This window comes from Anomaloglossus baeobatrachus, chromosome 4 (assembly GCF_048569485.1).
Source record: "Anomaloglossus baeobatrachus isolate aAnoBae1 chromosome 4, aAnoBae1.hap1, whole genome shotgun sequence".
NCBI lineage: Eukaryota > Metazoa > Chordata > Amphibia > Anura > Aromobatidae > Anomaloglossus > Anomaloglossus baeobatrachus.
The window spans coordinates 78548365-78569540 of NC_134356.1; the positions used below are offsets into that span (position 1 = coordinate 78548365).

General features: G+C 41.3%; 1 protein-coding gene across 1 annotated transcript in view; it reads right to left on the reverse strand.

The window, feature by feature from the left end:
* APBB3 (amyloid beta precursor protein binding family B member 3) overlaps nucleotides 1–21176 on the reverse strand; it is a 168085-nt gene that overhangs the window by 91154 nt on the left and 55755 nt on the right. The window contains exons 2-6 of the mRNA XM_075344434.1: nucleotides 20567–20742; nucleotides 16948–17015; nucleotides 11612–11672; nucleotides 10122–10262; nucleotides 4063–4190 (exon numbers count right to left, since the gene is read on the reverse strand). Of these exons, the coding sequence (XP_075200549.1) occupies nucleotides 4063–4190; nucleotides 10122–10262; nucleotides 11612–11672; nucleotides 16948–17015; nucleotides 20567–20742 (574 nt within the window). The remainder of the gene's footprint in view (nucleotides 1–4062; nucleotides 4191–10121; nucleotides 10263–11611; nucleotides 11673–16947; nucleotides 17016–20566; nucleotides 20743–21176) is intronic.

Genomic DNA, 21176 nt, shown 5'->3' on the forward strand with positions numbered 1-21176 from the left:
TGGACGGCACTGCAGCAGATAATAGTCAGAACACGCTACCAAGTGGAAGTGCTGTAATCATGCCCACTGATCCTTGAGTGACATCCTGCTCAGTACATTCACTGGCTGTCACTATTCGCTGGATGTCACTCAAGGATCAGTGGGCGTAATTACATTGTTTCCAGTTGGTTAGAGCGTTCTGATGAAAAGTATTTAAATCTTAATATACTATACTGGATGAATTTAAAAAGATATTCTTCAAGAAAATAAGTTACTCCTATCACTAGGCCTCCGCCAAGTCCGAGAAGGCGTCTGTAGCACTCTGAGGACAGGGGTCTGTAGCCTTATCTCGAATGCAGCAGAGGTGTGCAGGTTAAACCACCACACTTCATTGTCTATGGGACTGCTGAAAAAAACAAACACTGTACTGAGGTATTTCCAGCACTCTCATTGACTCTAGTGGCTGAGCATACTCCATTCAATATGTGACTGGCTGAAGTCCCTGTGGTTGGACCGCCAGTGAGCAGGAAGTGCTCCCATATACTATGTATATTGGTAAGGGATAACTATTTTTTTGGTGGAGGGTCAATCCATTAAAATACTAAAGCAAAATACTAAATTCCTTTAATCTGGTATCAGTGGAATGGGATAACGGCTTGACTATGAAATATGGATTATTAGATGATTATAGAAGAGTATATGAAGCGTAATTGTACTAATTTGAGCTAAAATGATTCCTGCTTTTGGACTTGTGTAAAGCCATACGACACCAGATAATAGGGATGTAACTGTATTTGCATAGTAAATAATCACATATAGATTACATGCTATCCATTCCTTATACAATTATGAATAATACAAGCAATAGTTCCGTTTCATGGACATACAGGGACAAAATTGTTGGTCTCCTTCTGCTAAAGTTAGAAAAACCCACAATAATCACTGAAATAACATAAAGTGACAAATGTAATCTTCAAGTTAAAATTACTAAATATCAACTATCAAATATCAAACATCAATATTAACATACATTTATTATCAATTGTGGTTTGACAGGAAAATAAAAAAAAAACGCACTACTGAGAATGGCCTGGATAAAAATGATGGTAAACTAACCTAATATTTTGTTGCACAATATTCTGCAGTCACTGCAAACGATTCTTGTGACTCTCAATGAGACATCTGCATCGCTCTACAGATATTTTGGCTCATTCCTCATAGACCCGCAACACACATCCGTTTAATTTGTACGTGTGCGGTACGTATTTGCACGTACTTGAGACACGTACACACGGAGACCCATGTTATTTAATGGTAGATGGCACACACACGTAAAATCACACGGAACGTGTGACCGTGTGGTAAGTACGTGTGTGTGCTTTTCTACACGGACGACATGTCCGTTTTTGGCCGGCAGCACGCAGGCACGGACCCGCTTTAGTCTATGGGTCCGTGCCTGCGGCGAACGCTGAATACAGCTGATCGCGCTATTCCCTTTATTAGCTGTGTGGAGCTGACAGGAGCGGCGGTGTATTCTGCAGCTCCGGTCACCTTCATGCAGCAGAGCTGGAAGCGACGTTGGACCATCCTGGAGTACGCCGGACATGGAGGGCTTTTTCGGGCTTATTAAATTGGTGAACAAGGCAATTTGTTAGTGTTTTTTTTTCTAATAAAGGATTGTTCGGGTGTGTCTGTTTATTTACTGTATTTACAGATTAATCATGGAAGGTATTTCGGGGAGACGCCTGACATGATTAATCTAGGACTTATTGGCAGCTATGGACTGCCAAAAACTCCTTATTACCCCGATTTGCCAACGCACCAGGGCAAATCGGGAAGAGCCGGGTACAGTCCCAGAACTGTCGCATATAATGTATGCAGCAATTCTGGGTGGCTGCTGACTGATATTGTTAGGCTGGGGGGCTCCCCATAACGTGGGGCTCCCCATCCTGAGAATACCAGGCTTCAGCTGTGTGGCTTTATCTGGCTGGTATTAAAATGGGGGGGGGAACGCACACCGTTTTTTAAATTATTTATTTATTTATTTTAGTGCACAGTATAGACACTACTCTGACTGCAACCACTCACAGGCGTCTGTGGGTGGGGAAAGCAGGGAATACGAGATTGATTAATGAGCGGCCGGCATATTCAAAGTATTTGTTGCCGCGTATTCTCTGCACAGCTGTTCCTCGCCGCGCTGGTGATCGGGGAGCAGTAAGTATGAGAGAGGGCTGCTCACTTCAGTCACTCGGGGGATTAGCGGTCACTGGTGAATCCTTCACAGGTGACCGCTAATCAGTACGCGGCACACAGACAGAGCCGCGGCATGACAATGAATTCGGGTGAAGTTCACCCGAGTTCATTCTCATCACGCAACTCTGTCTGCTGTCAGCTGACATGTATCAACGACATTGTGCAACACACAAACGGACATTCCACACGGACATTCCACGTACATATACACGGGCATTTTACACACAAACACGGACATTTTACACGTACACACGGCTCGCATACGCCATCACACGGATGCCATACGTACCAGAGAAACGCCCCAAAAAAACGGAACACGGACCCGAAAAACGGACCGTGTCACACGGACGTTTTTTTTGCGGAAGTGTGTTTTAGGCCATAAGCAAACTTCTCCGACTATCTCAGGTGTGAAGGCACCTTCTCCAGACTGCAGGTTTCTCCAGACTGCAGGTTTCTCCAGACTGCAGGTTTCAGCTCCTTACTCACATGCTCAATAAGATTTAAATCAGGATTCATAGAAGGCCACTTCAGAGAAGTCCAATGCAACAAGACAGTGACAGATGGTGCGATCTAAAGGGGGTGTTACACGCAGCGATATCGCTGGTGAAAGCACCCTCCCCAGTCGTTTGTGCGTCACGGGCAAATTGCTGCCCGTGGCGCACAATATCGTTAGGAGCTGTCACACGGACTTACCTGCCTAGCGACATCGCTGTTGCCGGCAAACCGCCTCCTTTCTAAGGGGGCGGTTCGTGCGGCGTCACAGCGGCGTCACTAAGCGGCCGCCCAATAGAAGCGGAGGGGCGGAGATGCACGGGACGTAACATCCCGCCCACCTCCTTCCTTCCGCATTGACGGCAGCCGCAGGTAAGCTGCAGTTTGTCGTTCTCGAGGTGTCACACGTAGCGATGTGTGCTGCCTTGGGAACGACGAACAATCTGCGTGCTCAACAATCAACGATTCTTTAAAAAGGAACGACGTGCCAACGATGGACAATAAGGTGAGTATTTTCCATCGTTAACGGTCGTGCCTTGCTGTCACACGCAACAACGTCGCTATCAATGCCGGATGTGCGTCTCGAAATCCATGACTCCGGCGATATATCGTTAGATATGTCGCTGCGTGTGACGGGGCCTTTACACCTTGATCTTGGAGTTCACCCCTAATCTCTTCGCAGGTTACAATTCAAATTATCTGTAACTACAATTTGTCATCAATTTTCTTCATGTGGCCACATCCAGGAAGGTTGGCTACAATCCCATAGACCTTAATCTTATGAATAATATGTGAAATTGTAGTAACAGGAACATCAAGTTGTTTGGAGATGGTCTTATAGCCTTAACCTTTTACATTTGTTAATAATTTTCTTTCTTTCTTTCTGTATCCTTAGCTTTATTTGGTCCATGTTCAGCATGGTAGACACCATGATACTAAACAGCACAGTGACTACTTTTCAAACTTTGAATGGATAGGCTGATAAGTTTGTAGACAGCTGTGATTCTAATTCCAAGACACATCTTAGATTAACATGTCCCTATGGTCAAATTATTTTCAATCTTTTCAAGGGGTACCATCATTTTTGTCCAAGCCATATTCATTAGTTTGTTTTGATTTGTTTTTCTTAATTTTTATTTTCTGTTGAACCAAAGTTCCAGAGCAATGACCAAAGCAATGTCTGGTTTTCATTAAATTAAAAAGCACTTTTGTCAGTTTCAAGTTATTTCAGTGACCGTTGCAGGTTTTCTTTCTGAGACAGAAGGGTACAAATAATTTTGTTCACGTGCGTGTGTGTATTGAAGTACATCTGATAATGAACAAGAATAGCTTTTATACCTTCCATTATTGCAGCCAACACCCCATACTCGTATGTTGATGATGGGTTGAGAGTGTATTAAACTGTGATCTAATGGATCCACCAAGCTCATTGTATCGTTCTTTAAAATCATAACCATATTTTGGCCCTAAAATTTAAATAGAAACAAAAATAATGCAGAAATCAGACACGGAAATATGATTTAGATCTAACATTCAAGAATACTCTACTATTAATACTAATGATATCATAGTCTCTAGGTTGTAACACTAATGCAGTAGACAATATAGGCAACCCATTGTTACGTCCCCACCAGAGTCGGCTTTATCGACTTCTGCTTCGATCACTAGGCGATGCCGTGTTCCTACCGTGGATAGTGCTGGTGATGGGAGAGGAGTCGATGCCAGCGGCGCTGGTGGAAGCAGGCTCCGCTAATCCACTGAGCTGGATTTCCTTGGGATCTACAGTTCCACTGGCTGACTGTAGGTGGCATGTGTCTTCCAGCTGAAGTTACCATTATTCAGCTACAACCAATGGGAAGACACCACACCCCTCTTATTTCCCCTCCTGTCTGCTGACCACTGCCAGAGATAGTTCTGTAGTCCTGGTTCCTGTCATGTCATGTTCTGTTTAGTGATTCTGGTGTTCTGACTTTTGCTTGTTTCCTGACTACCCTTCTGCCTGCTATTTATGTACCTCGCTGCCCAATCCGGATTTGATCTCTGCTTTGTTTTCTGATTACGTCCTTGCCTGCCTGATTCTGTCCCTGTTTTGCATTTCTCGGTTCGACTCTGTCTGGCTACTACTCTCATTGGACTGCAGCCTACCACTGGTAGTGATCCCCAGGGTCCTGTGTAATTCCAAATCCCTGTATAGGGGTTAAAGGGTTTCAGGTTCTCGGGGTCCTGCTTTGTGAGCGGCTTTCCTCTAGCCTGTCCATTACAGCCAGTCTGAGTCTGTGGATCCAGGCAGGCGTTACTCCCATGCATACATTAGCTGTTCCTTTGTGTACATTGGCTTAGAACTGACAGTCTACATACTGTATGTCAGTCCACATTTATGGTCTTTAAGGCTACGTTGCCATGATGAGCTTTGAATGATGCAGAATATCTGTACCTATTATTTAAATTGGGTTACTTGCATTTTTTCGTTGAGTTTTTGTGTGCAGTTTTTTTTAATGCTGCGGTTTCATGTAATGTAATGCGGTAATGATGTTGTTTGTCGTTTCTGCGGCAGCACACATTGCTACATGTGACGCCGCTGGAACGACAAACATCTCCTTACCTGCGTCCACCGGAAAAGGAGGAAGAAGGAGGTGGGCGGTATGTTCCAGCTGCTCATCTCCTCCCCTCCTTTTCTATTGGGCAGTGGTTCACTGATGCTGCTGTGACGTCGCTGTGACGCTGAACGAACCGCCCCCTTAGAAGGGAGGCAGTTCGCCGGTCACAGCGACGTCGCAGAGCAGGTATGTGCGTGTGACGCTGCCGTAGCGATAATGTTCGCTACGGCAGCGATCACAACATATCGTGCCACCGATGGGGGCGGGTGCTATCACACGCGACATCGCTAGCCGATGCTAGTGATGTCGCAGCGTGTAAAGCGGCCTTAAAGGCCCTGTCACACACAGAGATAAATCTTTGGCAGATCTGTGGTTGCAGTGAAATCATGGACATATTGTTCCACTTGTACCCGGCCACAAACCTGGCACTGATTGTCCACAATTTCACTGCAGCCACAGGTCTGCCACAGGTCTGCCACAGGTCTGCCACAGGTCTGCCACAGGTCTGCCACAGGTCTGCCACAGGTCTGCCACAGGTCTGCCACAGGTCTGCCACAGGTTTATCTCTGTGTGTGACAGGGCCTTAAGAGTGCATGTCAACAGTCTTTTTGAGGTGGTAAAAACCATGAGTTTTCAAGCAGAAGCTACTTTAGCAAACTTTCTTGTTTTGGCCTACGTGCACACACATTGTCTTTTTGCTGGGTTTTCAAAGCAAAAACTGAGCAGAACCTCCAAGTTTTGAGTAGGATTTGGCGAGTTTTCAATCAGTGGCTATGTGCACACAGTGTCTTAAATTCAGGCTAACCCGATGAGTTTTTCAAGCTGAAGACACTTCAGGAAACTGGAGTTTTCTTCCTGAAGCATTTTTTTGTGTAGTTTTTGTCTTGTTTCAGACAGCGGTTTTTGGGAAAGTTTTCAAATGGCTTTGTGAAGTCTTTTTACTGTCATTTTTTTACTTCATTGAATAATGAAGAAACCAGTAGCAGGTTTGTTTTAAAAGCAAAAACAATGTTAAAATGCTCAAAAAAAATGTCCTGTTGTTGTTGTTCCATGTGTCTTCTGAGCTCTCCCATTCACTTTATACGATTTTATTGTAAAGTACAGAGCATCTTCCAAGTAGCAAACGCCAAAAGTATGGACATGTCACTTCTTTTAACAGCTCCAGAGTTTCCAAACCCTGAAGTGTTTAAAGGAAGTAACAAAAGCCAGAACATATGCACAGTAAATTATTTTTCCATAGACATAAATACGTTTATTATTTAAAAAATTTTTATTGGCTTTCAGGCAGTTTCTGGGGCGGAATACTCCTGAAAATCATGTTTTGTGCATTAAGCCACTTTCTGCTCCAAAACCTCCATCTGCACGTGATTTTGGATGAGTTTTTTTTTTTCTGGAGGGTTTCCTTAAATGGTTTTGAAGAGTTTTGGGAGACTTTTTCACCTGAAGTTTTCTTTGCAGACTTTTGATTGGACAATGTCTAGAGAGGTTGCCTTCAGGATCAATTTCACGAAGTGATGTGCAAACTTATTTTTTCTACCTGACATTTTTTCAAAACCTTTTTTGGAAAAACGAAGAACCATAAGAACCGAAAAGTGGTTTTCCCACAGAAATTAATTCAAAGATTTGAATTCAAATTTTTTAAGACATTGTGAAGCAGTTTTGAGGAGTATTTTGGACACAATCTGGTTCAAAAACTAGTAAAGAAACAAAAAAAGAAACAAAACTCTGCACATACCCTAAGGCTATGTTCACACTGAGTCCTTTTGCTAAGTTTTTCAAGTGGAAACTCTCCAAAATCCTCCTCAAACACTGAAAACTTAAATTCATTCCAAGTTTGAGCAAGAATTATTTTTTGGAGGTGGCTTGGCATCTTTATCCTACACTTTCAACTATAAAAACTCTAGCATTTTCTAAATTGGTTAATGTAGTTCAAAAGAATGTAAAAAAAAGTAAAGAAATAACTTGCAAAAAAAAAAAAATGAGAAAAAAAACGCTCAAGAAATAACCAAAACAACACTAGCAAAAGACACCCTAGGTATACAAAACTCTAGAGAAAAGGAGAGCTTCACAAAGAGTCTTCCGCTTGAAAAACTGATGTTTTTGAGCATTGAAAAAATGAGGCTAACATCTATACACACACAATGCAATACACCCAAAAAGAGCAATTTAGTAAAACTGGCATGAAATATCACATAACTGTTCCTAGTCTTGCATTATGGATGATTTTCAATGCCTTTAGGGGGCTTTACATGCTACGATATCGTTAATGTTTTATCGCCGGGGTCACGTCGCTAGTAACGCACATCCGGCGTCATTAACGATATCACAGCGTGTGACACTTACCAGCGACCTTAAATGTCCTCCAAAGTGGTGAAAATCGTTCACCATGGAGAGGTCGTCATAAAACCAAAAATTGTTAATGGTTGTTAATAAATGTTGTTCCTCGTTCCTGCGGCAGCACACATCGCTGTGTGTGACACCGCAGGAGCGAGGAACCTCACCTTACCTGCGTCAAACCCGCAATGAGGAAGGAAGAAGGTGGGCGGGATGTTCGTCCCGCTGATCTCTGCCCCTCTGCTTTAATTGGCCGGCCGCTTAGTGACGTTGCGGTGACGTCGCCATGAAGCCGAACGCACCTCCCCCTTGAGGGATGGATTGTTCGGCAGTCACAGCGACGACGCCGACCAGGTAAGTGCGTGTGACGCTGCCGTAGCGATAATGTTCGCTGCGGCAGCGATCACACGATATCGCATGCACGACGGGGGCGGGTGCTTTTGTGTACGATATCGCTAGCAATTGCTAGAAATATCGTAGCGTGTAAAGCCCGCTTTAGACAAACATGCACTACCCAAAACCAATGATGCCACTCTTGATAACCCTCAGCAAGTAGGGGCATGCCACTTTTTTTATGTATTTACACCAGTTTTATGGTGTAGATACACAAAAAATATTATATTTGGGTCAAATTACAAATTTATGAAAAACCGTTGTCATATTTTTCAAAACAGGTGTCAAGGGCATCTTTCTTGTATAGTAGGGGCGAAAAATAGGCTGTTGGCTTGGCACTGTGCGCTACATGTGTGTGACTTGCACCCTATTGCAAGCTTCCTCTGTGTGCAATTTTAACGGTGCAGTCGCAAGGCCAGATGACTCGTTTGAGGATCACATCGCAATGCTTGGACTGGCTAGCGGCTTTCCGGACCCAAGCATGTCAGCATGTATTGCAATACACCTATGATGCTTGGATCAGGAGAGTCACTGGCCACTCCGGGCGTAGCAATGCGATTCTCAGACGAGTCATACGGCCGTGTTACTGCTCCCCAATACTAGGCAATCACCCCTTCTATGAATTGGTAGATTTAGAGTAGTTGTTTCATCAGTATTTTGCACCTGTGTTACTTACTTTATTAAGGGGGACTGCTGCATCCTGTTTGTACATTTGTCTCTGTCACCTTGGCTGGTAAACACCATTACCGTTTTATTATGTTTATAATTTAATTATTCGGGATTTGTTTAACATTCTTCTTGTTTCCTTGGTTATGCTTTTTATATATTTGTAAGTACAGAAATAGCTGTAAATCCCTAAGGACTGCCCTCTAGCTGTCAATCACCAAGTAGGACAGCCCAATGAACTGCATAAAAAGGCAGTGAATTAAATGAATAAATACAAGTTATAATGAATATAACTATAAATCGGACTCGGCTAGCAGGTTTTTGCTATTTAACCTGAGGATAGCATGAAGTAGGAGTTTAAGCATTGAATTAAGGGATGTGTCACTTATTAGGCTGGGTGCTGTTATTTCAATACAATGAGTGTTTAATCAGCAGGAGATTATCACTGCCAGGACTAAGTGCCCATGCGAGACCTTGTCCAACCCCACACCTACCCGGAAATTATTAGTAGCTCACTGTCACTATAAAGCTAACTACAACACCAAAATGAAAACTGGAATCAACATAGGGTATCTATAACAAATCACCAGGTGCCCTTCTCATGTCTGATCTTACTGTTGTTTGTGCCTTCTAACCCCCATTTCCATCTTCACAAAATGACCACCACAACCCCAGATTTCCCTATGCATACTATTCTTAGGAAGGCTAAGATACACCCATACCAGTTACACTGTCCCATGATACATCAGCACCAATTTTGTTATTGCTGTAATCTTTCAGGCTTGCCCTCCATAGGAAAGACTGAGACTGTAGATGCCATATTGGACCAGAAGGCACGAACAGTGGCAGGATCATTTGAGAGCACCAGGTAGCATGGAAGACTATACAGACATTGTGCATAGTCAAATGTTAATGGTAAATTCACTATAAAGAGGACCTGACATTTGCCATAAGTAAATTTTACCAGGCATAATTGCCACTGTTCTCCAGGTTTTACGAGGCATAATTGCCACTGTTCTCCTGAATCCTGCACTTCTCTTCTTCTTGGACATATATTTCAAGACCACGCCACTTGTGATAACAAGACCAGACTTACATACAGAGAGAAAAAGAAAAAGGGCTCATATCTCAGGAATAAAGAGGAGCCAAAACCAAAAATAACACCCCAGGTTCAGGCGAACACCAGGAAAAAATGACATATTAATGGCAAGTGACAGGTCCTCTTTACTGCTAAATCCAATCATGTAGAGATCAAGAGATATCAATCGCCTAATTGCTCCTACATTTCAAGGGGAAATATAGCTGGGCCTCCCTCATGCTAGAAAAACGAAGAATATGCCCCCCTCAACTACAATAACGTGATTGTGTATATGACAGAAAGCACATATGTCCATAATAGTCACTCACCTCGTTGGATGACACGTCACTGCCATCACTCTTAGTATGGGCAAGCTGCTGAATACAGTTATTGACTGTAATGCTGCTCTTCCCAGGAGCCAGATCTTCTTCAGGAATTTCCACCCATCCGAGACAGTGAACTGCGAAAGCCTGAAAAAACAAAATATATTTTGAGTGTATTTTTTCCTGGGTATCGATATTAATAGGGTAAGATTTACAAATATATCTCTATACACTGCCTACATCAGTTTGCTATATACACAGCAAATATATACAGGGAATATGTCAGTAAGTTCAACCCTCGTAAGCTGTTGTGATAGAGCACTCACTACGTGTGATGGGGTTATTCACTTTGCTTGCAGTTTGAGGTAGCTACAAGACCTAATTTCATTTAAAAGTCCAAACTGGCTTATTTATAACATATCTAAATCGCTGTTGCAAATGCAACCTCAGCCGTCCTTCAGCTTTACAGGGAAAAAAAACATGGTTTTCAAGTCCATTTACCTTCTCTAAAAAAATCTCTCAGGGGTATTGCAGCCCTCCATACACTGACCCCGATCAGACAAAGCAGACCCTCTCTTCTGTCAGAGGATCCCTTCATAGAGACATCACAGACACACAGCCTCCTCACGCCCTAGCTCCTGCCAGGGCAGAGCACCTCTCCCTGAGGTTCCTTCTCACAGACTGTCATGTGCCAAACAGTCGCATTAAAATCCCATGAGACACACCCATGAGCAAAAAAAAAAAAGCCTGAGATAAGAGATGTAGGGCTGAAATCTTTGTTTTAACTCTTATAGCATGCTGTCTTCAGATTACATTGCAGAAACCTGCTGACAGAGTCTCTTTAAGTACACTTTGTAGGCGTATTCTTCTATTGACTAGAATTTATATTGATATTAAACCATTACCACGTTCAACCTTACATGTAGTTAATGCCTTTTCAGAACTATGATCTGGATTCTTAATGCGTTATTCTCAGAGTCAAAAATTATCCCCTATCCAGCGTTCGGACCCTCACCAATTCTGAGAACGGAGCTCTGGATCCTGAAATCTGCAGAGCCCCTTCTTTAATATGACTGAGAAGTGCATACTCAGTCTCTTTTCTATTCCCTGTCTATGGGACTGATGGAAAAAAAACAAGTACCGCATGCTACTATATCCATCCATCTTGTAGACAATGAATGGAGCAGAGGTTAAGCATGTGATCCTCTACTCCATACAAGGTAGAGCCCCGTTTCGGGAATCCAAAGCTTTGTTTCCAGGATCTTGAGGTTCTAGTGGGTTGGCTCCCCAGCAATCAGTAAGTTATCCACTATCTTATTGAATATTAAACCTCTAATTGTTTATTTTCAGAAACACTGTATAAGTGTTAAGTGTTCAGGGTGCAGGAAATAGGGTGCATATATTATGTTCTGGATGGAAGGATATTGGACAGTATGCTACATAATACTATTAGAGACTTTCGTCTATATTAGTCAAGTATTCTTCTCAAATATTACCTTGCTACCTGGTTCATTGATATTGCGAAATAAATCTTCATCATGCCAATGAAGAGAAGGCCTAGAAATAAAACATTTATTCAAAAACAGGTATTCATGAATTCAATGTACACAACCCTGAGACAGGATTTCCTTGGCTAATGAGGATTTTCAGAGATATCAACATTATTGTCATGGTTGAACATATTTATATTGTCATTTTACTTTAACTTAAAGATCACAACAAAAATGGATGTGATTCCTGTCACCACGTTGAAAAAAACAGGATCTTACAAAAAAAATAGGAAGATGCCTATATCCAGGGGCATAATGATCGCGGTCACAAAGGTCATGACCTTGACCAGCCCAGGGGTGGAGGGAGCCCACCAGCACCAGCACATATTTAAGCTGGATGTTCTTCCACATTCAGCTAAAATGTATTTCTGCACAGAGACCTACCGGGTCCCTGCACAGCAATACCAGCTGCCGGCCAATCAGAGACCAGCAGCTGACGTCGGTGCTTGTGACTGGGGGCACATGGTAGTGACATCATGCGCTGCCCGTCGCTTACAAGCTGAAGCCAGTTGCTGGCATGAGAAGAGTACGCCGCATGCCGGAGGGAAAGTGAGTAGAATCGTAATTATTTATATATATATATATATATATATATATATATATATATATATATATATATATATATATATATATATATATATATATATATATATATATATATAAAATGTGTGTGTTACAAAAAGCAGTATAACAGGAGGCATAGACACCAGGATGGGCCTGGGATGGTGAATATACTTACCAAGAAGGGGGACATACAGTGAGCAAAAAAGGTATTTAGTCAGCCACCAATTGTGCAAGTTCTCCCACTTAAAAAGATGAGAGAGGCCTGTAATTGACATCATAGGTGACCACTACTATGAGAGACAAAATGAGAAAACAATGCCAGAAAATCACCTTGTCTGATTTGGCAACATTTCTTTTCCAGATTATGGTGGAATATAAGTATTTGGTCAATAACAAAAGTTCATCTCAATATTTTGTTTTATATCCTTTGTTGGCAATGACAGAGGTCAAATGTTTTCTGTCATAGGATTAAAAGAAACACGGTCTCATGGAGCGCTATGGAGGCCACGGGGATCTATAAGTTCAATGTTTTTTATTAATTCACATAAACCACAACGCGTTTCGATATAGTCCAATATCTTCGTCAGGTGGATAACCTACGTTTTCTGTAAGTCTTCACAATGTTGGAACACACTGTTGGTGGTATGTTGGCCAATTCCTCTATGCAGATCTCCTCTACAGCAGTGATGTTTTGGGCCTGTCATTGTGCAACACAGACTTTCAACTCCTTCCAAAGGTTTTCAATAAGGTTGAGATCTGGAGACTGGCTAGGCCACTCCAGAACCTTCATATGCTTCTTATGAAGCCACTCATTCATTGCTCTGGCTGTGTGCTTGGGATCATTAGCATGCTGAAAGACCCAGCCACGTTTCATCTTCAATGCCCTTGATGATGTAAGAAGGTTTATACTCAAAATCTCACGATACATGGCCCCATTCATTCTTTCATGTACACGGATCAGTCGTCTTGGTCCCTTTGCAGATAAACAGCTCCAAAAGCGTGATGTTGCCACCCCCATGCTTCACAGTAGGTATGGTGTTCTTTGGATGCAACTCAGCATTCTGTCTCTGCCAAACACGACAAGTTGTATTTCTACCAAACAGTTCTACTTTGGTTTCATCAGACCATATGACATTCTCCCAATACTCTTCTGGATAATGCAAATGCTCTCTAGCAAACTTCAGACAGGCCCAAACATGTACTGGCTTAAGCAGGAGAACACATCTGTAACTGTAGGATCTGAGTCCCTGGTGGTGTAGTGTGTTACTGATGGTAGCCTTTGATGGTAGCTCCATGCAGTTCATTCACTAGGTTCCCCCGTGTGGTTCTGGGATTTTTGCTCACCATTCTTGTGATCATTTTGACTCCACGGGCTAGGATCATGCGTGGAGGCCCAGATCGAGGGAGATTATCAGTGGTCTTGTATGTCTTCCATTTTCTTATTATTGCTCTCACAGTTGATTTCATCACACCAAGCTGCCTGCCTATTGCAGATTCAGTCTTCCCAGCCTGGTGCAGGGTTACAACTTTGTTTCTGATGTCCTTCGATAGCTCTTTAGTCTTCACCATATTGGAGTTTGGAGTGTGACTGTTTGAGGTTGTGGACAGGTGTCTTTTATACTGATAACAAATTGAACACAGGTGCCATTACTACAGGTAATGAGTGGAGGACAGAGTAGCCTCTTAAAGAAGAAGTTACAGGTCTGTGAGAGCCAGAAATCATGCATGTTTTTAGATGACTAAATACTTATTTTCCACCATAATTTGCAAAAGAAATCTTGCCAAATCAGACATGTGATTTTCTGCATTTGTTTTCTCATTTTGACTTTCGTAGTTGTGGTCTACCTATGATGTCAATTACAGGCCTCGCTCATCTTTTTAAGTGGGAGAACTTGAACAATTGGAAGCTGACTAAATACTTTTTTTCCAACTGTATATACCAGGATGGGGGACATATATACCAGGCTGGAAGACATATATACCAGGATGGGTAACATATATATCAGGATGCCCAAGATGGGGACATATGTACCAGGATGGGGGACATGTATATCAGGATGGGGGATATATATACCAGGATTCCCAAGATGGGGACATATATACCAGGATGCACCCAGCATGGGGAACATATATATCAGGATTGGGAAAATATATACCAGGATGGGGACAAATTAAAAAAGATGGGCCCAGGATGGGGAACATATATACCAAGATGAGGAACATATATAGCAGGATGGGAAACATATATACCAGGATGCCCAGGATGCGGACAAATATACCAGGAGAGGCTCAGGATGGGAAACATATAAACCAGGATGAGAGACATATATACCAAGATGGGGTACACATATACCAGGATGAGCCCAGAATGAGGATCATATATACCAAGATGGGGGACATATTTACCAGGTTGTGCTTAGGATGGGAAAATATATACCAGGATGCGGAACATATACAGTCATGGCCAAAAATATTGGCACCGTTGAAATTGTTCCAGAAATGAAGTATTTCTCCTAGAAAATTATTGCAATTACACATATTTTGTTATACACATGTTTATTTCCATTGAGTATTGGAACAACACAAATAAAAACTCAAAAAAAAAAAAAGTAAATTGGACATAATTTAACACAAAACTCCAAAAATGGGCCGAACAAAATTGTTGGCACCATTAACTTAATATTCGATTGCACATCCATTGGAATTAATAACTGCAATTAATCGCATCCTATAACCATCAAGCTTCTTACACCTCTCAACTGGAATTTTGGACCACTCATCTTTTGCAAACTGCTCCAGGTCTCTTATATTTGAGGAGTGCCTTCTCCCAACAGCAATTTTAAGATCAATGGAATTTAGATCCAGACTCATTGCTGGCTACTGTATAACTCTCCAGTGCTTTCTTTTCATCCATTTCTGGGTGCTTCTTGAAATATGTTTAGAGTAATTGTCCTGCTGGAAGGTCCATGATCTAGGACACAAACTCAGCTTTCTGAACATGGGCAGTACATTGCAATTCAAAATTATTTGGTAGTCTTCAGGTTTCTTGATGCCTTGCAAAAAGTCAAGGCACCCAGTGCCAGAAGCAGCAAAACAACTACAAAACATCTTTGAACCTCCACCATATTTGACTGAAGGTACTGTGTTCTTTTGTTTGTATGCCTCATTCCATTTTTGGTAAACAATAGAAGGATTTGCTTTACCAAAAATTGTCTCTTCTTCTCATCTGTCCACTGGACACTTTCCCAAAAGGATTTTGGCTTATGTACATTTCGTCAAACTGCATTTTACTTGTTTTATGTCTCTGTGTCAGCAGTGGGATCCTCCTGGGTCGCCTGCCTTAGCGTTTAATTTCATTTAAATGTCAGTGGATAGTTAACTCTGACACTGATGCACCCTGAGCCTGCAAGATATCTTGAATATCTTTGATAGTTGATTGGGGCTACTTATCCACCATCCGAATTATTCTGCATTGCAACCTTTCATCAAATTTTCTCTGCCGTCCATGTCCCAAGAGATTAGCTACAGTGCCATGGGTTATACAACGTCTTGATTATGTTGCACATTGTGGGCAAAGGAACATCAAGATCTCTAGAGATTGCCTTGTAACCTTGAGATTGTTGATATTTTTCAACAATTTTGGTTATCAAATCCTCAGACTGTTGCCTTCTCTTTCTGTTCTCCATGCTTAATGTAACACACACACAGACATACAATGCAAATGAGTCAACTTCTCCCCTTTTTATCTGGTTTCAGGTATGGTTTTCATATTGGCCACGCCTGCCACAGGTGAGCTTGAATGAGCTTTACATGTTTGAAACAAAATGGTTTACTCACAATTTTGGAAAGGTGCCAAAATTTTTGTCCAGCCCAGTTTTGGTGGTTTGTGAGAAATTATTATCTAATTTGCCTTTTTTTCCCTCATTTTTGTATACCAGAATGGAGGACACTTATACCAGGATGGTAACATATATTCCAGGATGGACAACATATATAGCAAGATGGGGGACATATATACCAGGAAGGGGAATAAATATACCAGGATGAGGACATATATACCAGGATGGGGACATATATACCAGGCTGGGCCGAGGATTGGGAACATATATAACAGAATGAGGGACATACCAGGATAGGCCCAGAATGGTGAACATATATACCAGGACTGGGCACTAATATACCAGGATAGGCCCAGGATGGGGGAGATATATACTAGGATGGGTCAAGGTTGATCAACATATACAGTAGGATGGGAAACATATACACCAAGATGGGGGACATACACACAAGGATGGGAAACATATATACCAGGATGGAGGACATATACACAAGCATGAGGGACATATATACCAGGTGGTGCCACATATATACCAGGTTGGGCGACACATATATACCAGGAAGGTGCCCAGTATGGGGGACATTAGTTCAGAACGAGGGGGACGTTACTACAAAATGGGAGCAACTCATATGTCCTTATAGGATTTAGAACACTACAAAAGCCCATACATCTGACCAATATGTGAGGAAGGGGGCAGGTCCAAATGTTGCCCCTGGTCCCATCTAGCTCTAGATACGCCACTGCCTCTTTATCAGTAAAAAAAAAAAAAAATCAAAATTTTCAGCTTATGATTTATTAATATATTAAATGATTCAAGTATTTGGTGAGTATATAAACTAAATGTTAAACGTTACACAGTTACAATAAAAGGACATCTTACCGTCTGTCTGAAGCAGATGCTGTTGCAGCCTGAGCAGAATCATTAGCAATTGACATCCTATGAACTTTCTGAAATAAGAAAAAATGTTCCATGATAGTCAATGCAAAGTATGATTAACATGGGTCTAATAACGGATCAGTAGTGTGGGTAGTAGACTGAGCTTCTACAAGCCTTCTACCTCATATAATGGATACCAATATTCCCTTGCCCCTACCTCTCCACAACTCTCCTTCTCCGAAAAGATAGATTAATGGATACCAGCTACAGTAGAGTTCTTTCTATAGACACATGGTTAAGTTGTGTTCCCTTGTAAGTAAACAGACTGCAAGTGAAAAAAGCATATAAACTACAAGGTGTACTTGCAGCGCTGCTCCCCATTACTGGCACCCCTTCATAGATTGTACAATATCTTCCGAAATAAAAGGAAATGTACCAAAGTTATATCCTCAGGATTTTTTATTTAGTGGTACAAAGTAATACAAAAATAAAACATTGTTTTTCAACTTACATGTTGCAATTTCAAAGAAATAACAGAATAAACAGTATGTGCAGCAATAAAGGCCCCCCTTATTAATATTTGGTTGCACACCCTTTGGCATTGATGACAGCCTACAAACATTTCTTGTAGCCATTTATAAGCTTCTTGCACTTCTCAGCTGTCTCTTTTCTCCCACTCTCCCTTTGCAGTTTGTTCAAACTCTTCAATGTTTGCCGGGTTCTTTTTCCCCAATGGCAGATTTCTGCTCACCCAAAAGATTTTCAATGGGATTGAGGTCAGGACTTGCTGGATATTTTACAACAGTCTATTTTTTTCTTTTTCAACCATTGCTGTTCATTTTTGGATGTGTCCTTTGGGTCACTGTCTTGCTGGAGGACCCATGATCGTTGTCTAAAATCAGGTTTTCTTAGACTGGGTAGGACAGGTCATTCTAAAATCTCTTGATAATTCTCTGATTTTATGATTCCTGTGATACATGCAAGTCCTTCCGTACCAGACACAGCAAAGCAACCCAACAGCATTATGGATCCTTCACCATGCTTAACTGTTGGTAGGGTGTTCTTTTCCTTATAAGCTTCATTACGCAGTCTGTAAACAAACTGTTGCTTTGCATTGCCAAGAAGGTCCATTTTTATTTCATGTGTCCACAGAACATTTTCCCAGAAGGATTGTGGTTTGTCAAAGTACTATTTAGCAAAGATAAGTCATTCCTTTTTATGACTTTTCTTCAGCAATGGTTTCTTACTTGGCCTTCACTCATGAAGTTCTGCTTGGTTTAGTGTGCGGCGTATGGTACTTGTTGAAACCATGACTCCAGACTGTTACAGGTTGACCTTCAGGTCTTTGGATGTTTGACGTGGTGTTTTTTCCATTATTTGCACCAACCTACAAAGACATCTCGTCATGTTTCCTCTTTCGCAAATGTCCAGGGAGGTTCTGGATGGTTCCATGCTTAGCAAACTTCTTAATAACATTGTGCACTGTTGAAACTGGGATACCAAGGTCTTTGGAAATGGCCTTATACCCTTAGGAAAACTTGTGTTTGCTAATAATAGCAGTTCTGATGTCCTCAGACAGCTCCTTTGTCTGCATCATTGTGACAAAGGAACAGGGCCTCAAATGTGGCTTTTTAAAACACTGAAGTCATCATTCATTGGCTATTTCATGTCACATGGGCACTGACAATTTATCACAGGTGACTCTCATTTGTGATTTACCATAGGTGAATGAAAATGTGTTTCCATACTAATTTAATATGAAGGTGCCAATACCAATGCACAGCAGCTTTAGGTTTTTCTATTTTTCCCTCCCATTGTTTTTTGCTTTAAATTGATGTTTATCATTTGCTCTTTTGTATTTAACACGATTGCTCAATACAAAAAAGCTGTTTCACTGGATTCATTTTTTTCAGGAGATTCCACGTTATGTACTTAAAGGCGTTTTCCCACAAATAAAGTTAATTTGAAAGTTGATTCTAATCAATAGATCATAGAAAAATAACAATTTATACAACTGGATATGTTTTAAAAAAACATTCCAGTGCTGAGATAATCTTATATATGTGCCCTGCTATGTACTGTGTAATGGCTGTGTCTGACCGTACAGGGACATGGTCTGATCATATCACAGCTCCTGGGCCGGGGAGGAAGGAAAGGAGAGTATACAGACATTACATCACGAGATCATAGCTGATTCTTTTTTTTTTTTTTAGGTAAAGCATTTTCCTGCCTTTTTTGAAATATTTTACCTCATAGAAAAATTATTTGCAATCCCAAGCTGTAATGTTTGTGTACTTTATGTTTTTCTTCCCCGGCCGAGGAGATGTGATATGATCAGACAATGTTCCTGTATGGTCAGACACGGCCATTACACAGTACATAGCAGGGCACATATATAAGATTATCTCAGCACAGGAACATTTTTTTTAAATACATCCAATTGTATAAATTATTATTATTATTATTATTATTATTTATTATTATAGCGCCATTTATTCCATGGCGCTTTACAAGTGAAAGAGGGTATACGTACAACAATCATTAACAGTACAAGACAGACTGGTATAGGAGGAGAGAGGACCCTGCCCGCGGGGGCTCACAGTCTACAGGGAATGGGTGATGGTACAATAGGTGAGGACAGAGCTGGATGCGCAGTGGTCTACTGGGCTGAGGGCTATTGTAGGTTGTAGGCTTGTTGGAAGAGGTGGGTCTTGAGGTTCCTCTTGAAGCTTTCCATGGTAGTGGAGAGTCTGATGTGCTGAGGTAGAGCGTTCCAGAGTATGGGGGATGCACGGGAGAAATCTTGTACACGATTGTGGGAAGAGGAAATAAGAGAGGAGCAGAGAAGAAGATCTTGTGAGGATCTAAGGTTGCGTGCAGGTAGGTACTGGGAGACTAGGTCTATTGATTAAAATCAACTTTAAAATTAACGTTGTTCTTGGGAAAACCTCTTTAAACTTCATAGGTGCCAATAACGATGAGCAGGACTGTATTTCTATTAAAAGTTTGAATTAATCCTGTAAAGTGCACAATATATCCGAAGGTTTGTGGATCATTGGGGCTATTGCGTTAGTAGCAAACAGTTACAAAATTATAATAAAATTAAGTTATTCCTAAATTATTGTTGTCTGTAAATCCCAGATGGATGCCTAGACCAGATGACAAGTTTATTTGGCAAGTTAACACAAAAAATTGCAAAGCCAAAAGCGTTACATATCAAAAGGCAAAAGCAGAATTCCTAACGCAAACCTCCAAACATCCGAGAGAATCCATCATGAAGGAATTGATGATGTCTCTGTTGCTCGGGAAAATCAGTAAACTCTGACGGCCATTGCCAAATAGGACTAGATGAATTCTATCAAATCATTACAGTCCATCACTGATCACAATGGGGAGATGTCACCACCAGTGACTGAATGGAGCAGTCACATATACTTTCGTAAGGACATCAGGAAATGGAGACCGGTGGGAAACCAAGAAACGTCAGAATGGGGATGACAAGAGATTAATAATGCGAATATTGCTTTTTGCCAAAACATTTTATTCATCAAATATTAAGTGTCTAAGTAAATGGTAATACTTTTTACAGTAAAAAAATGTATTTGTACACATGAAAACATACCTTTTCCTGAATAGCACCTAAAGTATTAGGTATTCCTGAATTGTATGTTGGGTGCTGCCACTGAGTGGTCCCCGTAGGCACATGCCAGTAATAAGTGCCAGAAGAGTCACGGATTGTCCTCCATCCTGAAGGAAGGTCAGGATCAGCTTCAAGGGTTTGGTCACTCCAAAGGTTATCTTTAAAGGCACATACAAGACAACTTCAATTGATAAAGTCATACAAGTACAGTGATGGCATGAAAGAGTTATAAAACTAACTAATGAGCAGTCAAAAGTACACAACGCATAAAGCAGCAGCGTAAATATTCACGTTGTGGTACTTGGGGCTGAGATACATAAACTACTTATCTGGTTTAGAGAATACCATTTTCAAACAAGATATTAGAACATTCTAAGTAATAGATGGGGATCTCTCTCATTAGGATTGACAACTAATAGCCAAAGTAGAGACTGCCTATAAATAGTTAAAAACAACTGACCCACACATCAAACAAGTGTGAATAGGTGCTAGCTGAAAAAACATAGTAACTACAAGATGCATACAGCTGCACACTAAAAAGCCAACAATGTATAAGGGAACTCTGGCTTTGCGTTACTGCTGTAGGAATATA